General features: G+C 40.7%; 1 protein-coding gene across 2 annotated transcripts in view; it reads left to right on the forward strand.

The window, feature by feature from the left end:
* PELI2 (pellino E3 ubiquitin protein ligase family member 2) overlaps window positions 1-12,637 on the forward strand; it is a 200,064-nt gene that overhangs the window by 164,223 nt on the left and 23,204 nt on the right. Inside the window, exon 3 of one of the 2 annotated variants that reach the window (XM_002690952.7) lies at window positions 9,018-9,119. The exons of the other annotated variant lie outside the window; for it this stretch is intronic. Within the exon in view, the coding sequence (XP_002690998.1) occupies window positions 9,018-9,119 (102 nt within the window). The remainder of the gene's footprint in view (window positions 1-9,017; window positions 9,120-12,637) is intronic. 2 annotated transcript variants of the gene reach the window in all.

The following is a 12,637-nucleotide window of genomic DNA, read 5'->3' on the forward strand; positions in this document are numbered from 1 at the left end:
TAGCAATCTGAACCAGACTGATTGACGATTTATTGCCTAATTATACTTGTCAGCTTGACATAAAAGTCATTAGTTCTGGAAAAACATGTTTTTCAAACCAGGATTATCTCTAATTAATACAATCAATGTCCAACACATATTTAAAGCTAAACGGAACAGTAATCTCTAAAGCTTTTGTTATGGACTACAGGAAAGTGCTGGCTCCAAGCACAGGTTTGTATTTGAGGAGAGACAGTGTCATGTTGTACACCATTCCCTCTGCTTTGAATACAGTGTTGTGAATGCTACTGACATTGACCCATTCTGTTGATAAATTATAAAGGTAATAACTTCTGTGAAATGGTTACAGTGGGTGAGTGACAAAACGAGGATCTAGGTCTGGGGCCGAGAGTGCGGCTTTTTCCTCAACATCAGAATCCACTGGCCACTGATCTCTGCAGTGTCCACACGTGGTCTTATTCTCCTTTCCTAAAGATTCCCTAGAGAAGGAAATGGCCACCCGCTCCACTGTTCTTACCTAGAAAATCCCATGGACAGAGGAGCCTGATGGGCTACAGTCCATGGGGTTGTGTTGCAAAGAGTTGGACATGACTGAGAGACTAACGCTTTCACTTTTCAAAGTACATGTAAACTTGGAAGCTCAGCAGGATAAACCAAGTAGTCATATTGAGACAGCCATCTGGCGTAAATATTCCCTTTTGCCCCGTGTTCAGGCATGTGCTGGATTACCAGTGGATGTTGCAATGAGGCAAAGCAATGCCAGAGACCTATAGGGCAGCTACACTGTGCCCATATGTGCTGGTACCCTCTAGTACCCACCCCCCACCTATACGGCCCCAGCATCCCACAGTGGACACGGTGCTCTGGGTAGTAAAGCCATTCATCAGTTATTTCCAATATGCTACAGAGTTCACAGCAGACTCATTCATCTGCTCATAAATGTGCACTTTTCTGCTCTAAATATCAGAAGGTGTTTTTGAACAAAGAAGGTTACATTCATTGGCCCAGTTCAGTCCTACCCCATAACAGATTCCATTATTAAGTTTTTCCATGTCAATTAAAATGTTGTTTCTATAGCAGTCCATCCTATCACAGAAGGTTTGTATTTATAACCAGAATGGCTGGGAAAGGTCAATGTAGTTATTTTCCATTTTATCAGTTCATTTCAGCAATAATAGTTTTGCATAGTTATGTATTTGAATTGTACAATGGGCTGAAATATTAACTTACAAATTAGAATGAACAGTTAAAGTAGCTTAAAATAAACTTGCCTAAAACATGGCTGGGGAGCCTGTACTTAATCTACTGTGCCTTATTAAAGAGTGCCAAGTTGTGGACATCATCTAGAAGGCTGTAGAGAATACAAGCTCATGTTATGTTTCTTGGTGGGACCCAAAAGACAAATGGGTCTCTGGCTCCATGAGTAGACTGTTCAGGACATTTTTAGGCTTGTCCCCATCTGATGGGTTGTTAGAGCATCTCTAACTTCTTTGTGAGATGTTTCCTTAGAAACTGAAAGACGGGGTGTGGTGAACAGCATCACAGAATGGCACCAAGTTCGGACACATGGTGCAGAGCTCTTCAGAGCAGCTCTATGAAAACTTGAGATTTATCTGGAAAAGGTTCCTTTAATGCCTAAGCCTGGAGAAGGCAATGGCATCCCACTCCAGTACTCTTGCCTGGAAAATCCCATGGACGGAGGAGCCTGGAAGGCTGCAGTCCGTGGGGTCGCTAAGAGTCAGACACGACTGAGTGACTTCACTTTCACTTTCCACTTTCAAGCATTGGAGAAGGAAACGGCAACCCACTCCAGTGTTCTTGCCTGGAGAATCCCAGGGACAGGGGAGCCTGGTGGGCTGCTGTCTATGGGGTCACACAAAGTTGGACATGACTGAAGTAACTTAGCAGCAGCAGCAGCAATGCCTAAGCCACACCTGGTGTCTGGCCCTCTGCTTTGGCAGGCAAAAACATTATTATCTATCTATTCACAAGAAGAGAAACTATAGAGGCTGCTGCTGCTTTCAAAAACTCACTCGATTTAGTCTGACGCTGTGTGGCAAAAGAGCAGTAATCAGTTCTGTAGTAGTCGGCATCCTGGACGCCTCGACAAGGGATTGTTGAACCCTTGGGTCGTTTGGTTCTGAGATACAGCAATACAAGTATGCTGTGGATTTGAAGAAAGAGAATTTCATTTCATTGGAAACCCAGATTCACACACACACACATCACATTCCCTTGAATACGGCTGACTCTAGTTGAGGAAGGCATGCCCCATTGTGTACATAATACGTGTGATTTGCCAGAGTTGGACATCGTAGCTTCCCCAGTGACACCCGCAGACATCTGGGTGATGGTGTTGTGTGCAGTGTGACTCTCACTTTCTTTTAACCTGATAACTGACGATTATCACAGTAAAAACAGATATTTGTTATAGCCACAAACAACCTCTTAATATGTACTCAGGAGCCTTTGAAGGTGCCATCAGAAACCCAACCCCTGTTCTCTGTAAAGGCACTGTGCTTATCTATACCTGTCCCATGCCCTGGGACACACAAATCACCTTGATGCCTTATGTGATAAGTCACATAAGACAGAAAAGATGCTCTTGCCCCAGCAGGCCATGAAAACAGATTGGCTCAGCTGCCATTAGTTGTATAGCTAACTACTGCAACACTTGGCTTAGCGAAAACCATTTGATTTTGTTCATAATTTTGTGGGTCAGGAATTTAGGAAGGGCTCACGTGAGCAGTGTCTGATCAAGGCAAGTGCTGGGTCAACTGGAACTAGAGGGTCTGTTTCCAGGGTGGTTGCTTCACTCACATGTCTGGGTCTTGCTTCTCCATGGCCTCTCCCCCATCATATGGCATTTCAGTCTCCAGGACTCTCCTCGTAGCTTGCACTTCCTCTAGTGTGGTGGCCTCCAGGGAGTTGGGTGTCTTCTGTGGTGGCTTAGAATGCCAAGAGCAAGTGTTTGAGGGCAACAAGGGGAAGCTACAAGCCTCCAAGTGTCATCTGTCATTTCTGCTGCATTACATTGGTCAAGTAAGTGACTACGGGCAGCCCAGCTTCAAGAGAAAATGGATTAGATTATACCACCAATCTCCAAAGCAGAAAGTTATGGGCTATAAAGGAGCTGGTTGTAAAACTCCTTTGGGGAATAAATCAGTTTTGCAATTACTGGTTGCCCAACAGCTACTTTGTATTGGAGAAGAAAAAGTGAAATGTCGCACATTGTTTGTTCTGTTTTGTATTTTTTCTGTGCCTTCATGCAGTAAAATCAGTGAGCTTGCCTTTGACTCACGGTTAAATTTTAGGTATGAGGGTAATTTGTTATTGTTTAGTCGCTAAGTCGTGTCCGACTCTTTGTGACCCTGTGGACTGTAGCCTGCCAGGCTCCTCTGTCCATGGGATTTCCCAGGCAAGAGCACTGGAGTGGGTTGCCATTTCCTCCTCCAGCGACACTAATAATTAACTGTATATGGACAACAGAGGCAAGAGAGGGCTGAGAGATGACATAAAAAACTTTTTTTTTTTTAACATTTGATTGCATTGAGTCTTAGGTGCAACACCCAGGATCTTTCATTGTGGTACAGGGACTCTTGTGGCACATGGGCTTAATTGTTCCACAGCACAGGGGATCTTAGTTCCCCAGCCAGAGATCGAAACTGCATTCCCTGCATTGCAAGGCAGATTCTTAACTACTGAACCACTAGGGAAGGCCCAACATGAAGGTTTTAAGTATGATTGGTTGGAATATGGTTACTCTCTTGACTGAATTAGGAAACCCAGGAGGAGACAAAGTTTGGGCTAAACGATGATGCTTTACACTGCAAGTAACAAAATACCCAACCGAAAGCACCCTAAAGCCCTTCATTTTTCTCACAGCTAGTCTGGGGCAGATACGTTTCAGATTTGGCTCAGCTCAAAGATGTCAGGGCTCAGCTTGCTTCTCTGAGTCTTTTGGACTTCCTTTCATGTTGAGTGATGGCCATCTCAGCTCCAGCCATCCCTTAATCATTGTTCATTTCTTCTATTACCAGAAAAAGGAAAGAATTCTCTCTTGACATCTCCCAACCCAGGAACTCCACAGCAGATTTCTCACAAGTCCCATTGGTCAGCATTGGGTCACCTTTCCATGTGCTAGCTTTAGAGGAGACTGGAGGAGCTAGTCTTTTCATTTTCAGGCTTTTATGTAAGCAGCCAGCTCAGCTAGCAGGGTGAAAGGCATTAGGTAGGTAACCAACAATGTTTGCCTCCGTGATGAATATCATTTTCTCTCCCTACACAGTTGATAAAGTCTCACTTAGAAGCCATATAAAGCTTGAATTAAATGGGCTAAATTGTAACTCTAATAAATTAGTATTTTCTAGAAACCAGTTAGTTTCTCTTTGGGCTTTCTCCCTTTTACTTTGTGATTGAACACCAATCCCACTGCTTCTTAATAAAAGATTAGATTATTTCCCTTATACTTTAAAAAATTGATTGAAAGCTTTTAAGCTTTCATGAATACATGAATCCATCTTGTTAGGCATCTTGTAGAATTGCCTTTCTGATATCATTACATATTACATATCTTTATTCAGTTCAGTTCAGTCACTCAGTCATGTCCAATTCTTCGCAACCCCATGGACTACAGCACTCCAGGCCTCCCTGTCTATCACCATCTCGCGGAGTCTACTCAAATTCATCTCCATTGAGTCCATGATACCATGCAAGCATCTCATCCTCTGTCATCCCCTTCTCCTCCTGCCCTCAATCTTTCCCAGCATCAGAGTCTTTTCCAATGAGTCACTGCTTCGCATCAGGTAGCCAAAATATTGGAGTTTCAGTTTCAACATCAGTCCTTCCAGTGAACACTCAGGACTGATCTCCTTTAGGATGGACTGGTTGGATCTCCTTGTAGTCCAAGGGACTCTCAAGAGTCTTCTTCAACATCACGTATCTTTATAAGTGACTTGTAAAGGCTTGTATATAGGGCTTCCCTGGTAGCTCAGTCAGTAAAGAAACTGCCTGCAGTGCAGGAGACCTGGGTTCAATCCCTCAGTCAGGAAGATCCCCTGGAGAAGGAAATGGCAACCTACTCCAGTATTCTTGCCTGGAGAACCCCATGGACAGAGGAGCCTGGCAGGCTACAGTCCATGGGGTCGCAAGAGTCGGACATGACTTAGTGACTAAACCACCATATATGTATATAGGGGCTTATAAGAGGAAGACAATTCTGTAGACATTGTGAGCCTTGTTGTTGTTGTTGTTTTTTTTTTTTAAAAAAAAAAAAAACCTTTTTGTAAAGTCTGGAGGCTTGGAGGACTCTGTCATTCAGTTGGAGTTGAACCAGGAAAACCAACTGTAGCTGTTGCCTGGATGTCAGCAGATAACTCAGCTGAGCCAAGCCTGGGACACAAGTAGAGTAAACCCGAGAAGTAAAGGTCTTCAGCTGGGAAGAAAGAGTTCTGACTCAGAAAGGGCCATGGTTTGGGCATCTGAGCACTGCTTAACTTCCTAAGCTGGATAAAGTTGGAATCCTTTATTCTCTGGATCTGTAATCGTCTAATATTTAATTGTCAAATTGTGATATTTTTTAACCTGAAAAAAATTCTCACGTAATAAATTTGAGCTGAGTGTGTCAGTGTTAGTACCTTTGCTAGTGAAAGGTAAAGGAGAGGTGGAGAAGACACAAGGAAAGACACTGCAAGTGTCATCTTAAATCTGTAGCAGTTCATTCACTCATCTGACCTCCCTTGAATGCCTGCCATGCTCTCAGTGCTGGGGGTGGAGACCACAGAAGACCAGACCTGTCTTTGAGGCACTGATAGTAAGCTGACACGGTGTCAGCCACCTTGCTTCCCCGTCACAATAGAAAAGTGAATATGGCAGATCAGTATTGTCTGCCAGGCAGGTTGGTTAGGCTGGTTCCCCTTACCATTTTAAAGATCTTGGTCTCTGTGTTTGAATGAGTGTAGTGAAATCACTTTATATTACAGTAACTGTGTTTGTACTGAATTCTGTTGAGTGCCAAGAGAAGGCCAACCTAACCTACTCTCCTTTCTGATATTTCAAAAATAGATCTCAAAGCAACTCGGTGTCTTGGGGAAAATGTTTATTTCCAAACTACCTGAAATGATTGATTCAAGTCAGTGAATCTGTAACTTTCTAGAAACTCTGAGAGCCATATCTTAAATATTAAAATTACTGCTGAGAAATTGGTACTTTTCTAACCCCAGAAAAGTTTAATGCTTCATATGCAGAGAGAAAGCAAAAACTAATGCCAGGTTTATTAAACTCCTCTGTTAACCTTCTCTTAAACCCCCAAGTCTGGCCCAACTCTAGACTCGAATGCACAGACAAAATCATGTGAGCCCTGATTCATGGCATCAAAGGCAAGTGGACGCTCTCCATTATTTCTGGGGGGCCCACTGGTGGCCAGAGGTGGCCTGGTTTTTGACTGCCCCCTTTTGCTCCAAACCTCAGTCCTGGCTTAAATCTCCAACTTATTTCTCCAGGACTTAAGTCCTGGCCAACTTATCTCCATGCTTCTCCCCACTATAGGTACAGCCTATTGGGTGGGGCTCTTTGCAGGAAGGCCTCCCCTCCCCACTTAGCACTCACCGAAGGAGACCCCTGCCAGACAGGAACTGATTTAGGTAGGTCACAGGGATCTGAAGTTCCTCAGCCATCTCCACCACAGTGGGGAGTTCATCACTTTCTAGGACTTGTTCCTCCTTGGAGGATCTCTTTTTCCATTTCTCCATCTTCCCTAAATCCAGAGACTTCCAAAACGGAGCTCTTGTTTAAAACTTTCTTAATTAAATAGTCTCAGAAAATGTGTTTTCCTATGCTCAAAGCATTCACTTTTCCTAAGACTGGTGATCCACATTGATAGCCACACTTGGGAAACTGGAGGAAGTCTGAAGTTGTAGTTTGTCTTTAAATGGACTCATCATTCAAGGTGTCCTGAATCAGCATTTAATGCCTTGGGGTCCCCTCGGGCAGGGGCTGGTCTAGATCTTTGGTTCCCCTGGTTTTGGTCTGTTTCCAGGAGTGGCACTGGGCTCATGCTCCCTATAAATAGCCTTATTCTCTCTTATGATACTCTGGGTCACAGGAGTAGTTTTAGAATAAAACACTCTAGAAGAACTGGGCCCAGAAGCAACTTAGGGCCTGTAAAATGCCTATTTCCAGGACTTCCCAGAGTGGCCCAGAAGCTGCACTAGGTCATGGGGTGAGCACAGCAGGTCTTCCTGGGCATTGATTTCCCAGCAAACTTGTAAAAAATGTTTAAATGTTAAAACTACAGCATGTTAAGGAATAGAATACAAACTTCAGACCGATTTCAAGGTAAGACGTTTCAAGCATGAGAAGCTTCACTTGCAGGCTACTCGTACAAAAATGTCCAACTTTTTAAAAGGCGTTCTGTTCTGGCGTTTGTAAACTCCTTCTTTTGCAGATAATTTGCAGACTACAGTTATTTTGTGTAGCATATGTGCCAAAAAAGTTGAGTTGGTGTACTTATAAATGGAAAACTTAAACGCAATAGATACTTTTTAAGGAATCCTAAAATAAGTTAGTGTATAAATAATTACTCCCCGGTTATCAATTTTGTAACTCTGAGCATAGTAAAATATTTTAAGTGGGTTTTTTCAATTAACTATAAACATCCACTTATCTTAATTGGAAATAGTTCTTTATTAATTTGATTTTGAAAAAATGTCACATATCAATAACTACTGATTTCATGTGACTTTGAGCAATGAAAATTTAAGGTTTATTACTGGAGTTGAGTAATCTAAAAAGTATTTTTTTAGATCCCTAATATATTAAATATATAAATTATTATTTCTAATACTTGCATTATCTTCATGATGCATGTACAACAAAGCATCAATTCAATGATGACGTTCTTGAGAGCAGCTGATTAAATAACCATGAGGTTAACCAGGCTAACTTCAAAGCTGATTTGTAATCTTATACTATTTATTACTATAAGCAATTGTATTAGTTAAATGTAAATGTTCAGAGTATATTTTCATTAATGTGCTATATATATGTCTAGCTACTTCCAAATGTTTAGTCTTTCTTGGCCTTCATACAGTGTGATCATTCAATAAATGTTTAATAGATAGGCTTATTAAAGTTTTGTTTATTGTATTTAATGTAAAACATTAGAAATGAAGATAAATTAGGGTAAAGTGGAATGGACAGTATAATTGAAATAATCTGGAGTAGAATTTAAATAAACTTCTTTTGTTAATTTGGAAATTTAAAACTATGTGACCACAACTTAGGATATAGTAAAATATATCATTATGGAGGAAAAAAGAACAATATTGTATTATTGGTTTCTAGATTCACTGAACCAAAGACTATATTATGTTTAGTCTAGTCTAAAAAGAGGTGATGAAACTTAGATGAAACTAACTTAGCTACGTTTTTTATTAACTCAAAAACTATCTGGATTAAGCAACTGTTTATACAAGATTTAAATAAGATGTAGATCAGAGTATAATTATCATTGGCTAAAATAGTACATTATTATATGGAAGTTTTAATAGAATATTTACTTTTTTCCAATGATTGTTTTACTCTCATTATAATCCCTATCATGTAGGAAAAATACCATTACAAAATGTTATTGAGTTACCTGTTTCATTGTGAAATAAATTAAGAAATTTTAAATCATGTTAGTCTGAAAAATTCTATTACTGAGTTAAGGTAACATGGAGAAAGTATATATATTTTTTTAGGGCTATGATTAAATCAGGGCTTGGAAACTAGTAAATTAACTTTGATTTGACTTAAGTAAAATATTGTTCCTATTAGGGATGAATATTTGGTAAATCCAGTCTTGTCAATATGGACTCTTCTGTAATTCAGGGCATAGCAGGATCAGACTCTGGTCTTTAGGAAACCACTAGCTTGTGCTGGGTTTTGCTGATAGAGTGATGTCTCAACTCTAAGCAGAGTTGTGATAAGTTGCTGAAATGTTAATGAATTTTTATATATTTTTCTTTCGCTATCAGGCTATCAGCTGCAAAGGTCAACACAGTATATCGTACACTCTGTCAAGGAATCAGACTGTGGTGGTTGAGTACACACATGATAAAGATACGGATATGTTTCAGGTAACATCTTTCTTTTTTCATGGAAATCTTTACCACATTTTTCCTTCGATTCTTCATTTTGAAACATAGTCAGAACTCCTGGCACAGTAGTGTTTGGTGATGTCCAAGGGGAAAAGGTGAAGATAATATTAAAATTATTCCTCGTTGGTTTTCAAAAGACTAAGAAAACAGTTCTAAAATTGCAAAAAGAAATTGTAAAGACTACATTCTCAGATCTCAGTGCAGTAAAAAAGAGACTCTAAAAACAAGAACAGAGACTTTTAGAACCAGCTGTATTGAATTATAGCCATTTAACAATGTTGTGATAGTTTCATGTGGACAGCAAAGGGACTCAATCGTACATATACATATACATGGGCTCCCTGGTGGCTCAGATGGTAAAGAATCCACCTGCAATGCAGGAAACCTGGGTTTGATTCCTGGGTTGGGAAGATCCCCTGGAGGAGGGCATGGCAACCCACTCCAGTATTCTTTCCTGGAGAATCCCCATGGACAGAGGAGCCTGGCAGACTACAGTCCACGGGGTTGCAAAGAGTCAGACGGAGTTGAGCAACTAAGCCCATTCGTGTATATATACATCTTTTCTCCCCCAAATTCCCCTCCCATCCAAGCTGCCTCATAACATTGAAGACAGTTCCCGGTGCTATACAGTGGGTCCTTGTTGCTTATCCATTTTAAATACAGCAGTGTGTACATGCTGATCCAAAACTTGTTAACTATCCATTCCCCTCCCGTCCTTCCCTCTTAGTAACCATGAGTTTGTTCTTTAAGTCTTATTTGTAAACAAGTTCATTTGTATCATTTTTTTAGATTCCACATATAACTGATAGCATGCTATATTTTTATGTCTCTGCCTGACTTACTTCACTCAGTATGACAGTCTCTAGGTCCGTCTATGTTGCTCAATGGCATTATTTCATTCTTAATGGCTGAGCAATATTCCATTGTATATATGTACTACATCTTCTTTATCCAATTCCTTGTTGCTAGGCATTTAAGTTCCTTCCATATCTGTTGTAACCAGTGCTGCAGTGAACACTGGGGTGCATGTATCCTTTCAGACCATGTTTTTCTCTGGATATACACCCAGGAGTGAGACTGCAGGGTCATATAATAGCTCTATTTTTAGTTTTTTAAGGAACCCCCATACTCTTCTCCATAGTGGCTGTACAATTTGCATTCCCACCAACAATACTGGAGGTTTCGCTTTTCTCCATACCCTCTCCAGCATTTATTGTTTGTGGATTTTTTGATGATAGCTATTTTGACTGGCGTGAGATATCTCAGTGTAGATAAATGATTTACATTTACCTAATCATTAGCAATGTTGAACATCTTTTCATGTGCCTCTTGGCCATCTGTATGACTTCTTTGGAGACATGTCTACTTAGGTTCTCTGCCTGCTTTTTGAGTGGATTGTTTGTTGATTCCTACTAAAGCACATCATTGCTTTGTCACCAAAAGAGCAAATGTCAGCATCTTCATATTATTATAAAACCAATTTTGGCTTCAAGGACCTGGGCCCATTGAAAAGGTCTTGAAGACCCTCAGAGGTTCATGGACCAACTGAGAAATACCGAATTTTACTATGCTAACCTCTTAATTTTATAACTGAGAAATTTGTGTCTTTGAAAAGAAAGAACTTAACCTTAATTGGGCAAAAACAGCATTGGTGGCAGAACCCAGATTTAAGTCTCCTCAGTTCTCCAGTCTCTACGTAATACCTACTCAACTGCTGTAAATAAGGCATGGTAATTCAGCAAAAATTTATAGATTTATTAAGAAAACATAACTCATTTATTTTTACTGAAATAATTTCATTCCTTTTGCAGACTAACTGGACATACTGGAGATTAATGTCAGATTAATCTGAGTAGAATTAAGCAGCTCTTAGAAGGCCCTAAAAAAATCAAGCTTGTTTTAATGTTTTCCTCCTTTTAACAAGTTTATGTGTCTAAATTCTACCACTGAAAGAAATCACTGAGCAAAAGCACTGCTGCTGCTGCTGCTAAGTCACTTCAGTCGTGTCCGACTCTGTGCGACCCCATAGACGGCAGCCCAACAGGCTCCCCCGTCCCTGGGATTCTCCAGGCAAGAACACTGGAGTGGGCTGCCATTTCCTTCTCCAATGCAGAAAAGTGAAGTTGCTCAGTCGTGTCTGACTCTTCGTGACCCCATGGACTGCAGCCTACCAGGCTTCTCCACCCATGGGATTTTCCAGGCAAGAGTGCTGGAGTGGGTTGCCATTGCCTTCATATTTCTCAAGTATGGACCTTGTTGCTGAGGGCTGTTGATTTTAGCCACTACCCATTGAAATGATTTGTAGGTTAACTAAGCATTTAAAAGCAGAACATCAGAATGAATCAAGAAAGGGCCTTTTGCTGCATTTCCAATAGTGGAATCAGATAATAGGCTCAGAAGTCAGAAATATTATTGTCTGAAAAAGTCAAACCTAGCTCTAAATTTAAGAAATTAGTTAAGACTGATAAAATATGTTAATATAGTCAGAATAAGATCTTAGTCATTATTTTCTAGAATAAGGGTAAATAAAGGGAACAAGAAATGAGCATAGGTATTGAGAAAGTAGAATATAAAGAAGAATACAGTTTAGAAAAGGAATCAAAGGCAGTGATGAAGTGTTTTACAGAGCCCCTAAAAGGGAAAGCAGTGATGCCATATTCATTCTGATCGTGGGGGTAAGGAAACTGGCCAGGTCCTGAAACCAGTGTTAGTGGTCATTTCCCCCTCTGGTTCCTAAGTTTTATATGCTTCACACCAAAGTGCTGCAATGCCTTGTATTTTGATGGGGTTTTTTATTTGTTTTTTAGTTGGTTTATAGTAGTTCTAGATAGTAACATTTCATTAGCATCTATGTAGTTGAAAAAAATGTTGGGACTGTTTTAAAATTATCTCCTAAAACATTGGACATGTGTGTGCATGTTTGTGTATGTGGCTCACCAGGTTCAAGGTCATAACCTTCCATTGATGAGTTTTGTTTCTTGAGCACCTACTGTGTGTCAGATCCTCATCTAGTCACTGGAGGTAGACAGCTAAGGCTCCCCTCTCATGGAACCTACATCCTGGAGTAGACAGAGAGGCACCGAGGAGCAAGCACTACAGCAGTGCCAAGGCCCCACAGCAGAGCAGAGGACGAAGAAAGTGGTGTGAGATGAACTCAGAGAGGTAGGCGGAGGCCAAGATGGTAAGGGGCTTTTAGGCCAAGAGTTTGGGTTTTATTCTAGGAGTTTTGGGGAAACTGTTGGAGGATTTTTTAACAAGAAAGAGATAAAATTCTACTTCTATTTGATTAAGATATCTCCAAGGACTGTCCAGAGAAGAATGTAGGAGGCAAGTGTGAAAACAGGGAGAAAGATTGGAGGCTGAGGTGATGCAAACCAAGAACGAGCTGATGGCAACTAGAGCTAGGGTGGGGAAATGTGGAAGGACTGACGCTGTGTTTGGAGGAAGAGCTGACAGAATTTACACGAGGTTAAACATGAGTGTGGAGAAATTGAAGA

Source organism: Bos taurus, chromosome 10 (assembly GCF_002263795.3).
Source record: "Bos taurus isolate L1 Dominette 01449 registration number 42190680 breed Hereford chromosome 10, ARS-UCD2.0, whole genome shotgun sequence".
Taxonomy (NCBI): domain Eukaryota; kingdom Metazoa; phylum Chordata; class Mammalia; order Artiodactyla; family Bovidae; genus Bos; species Bos taurus.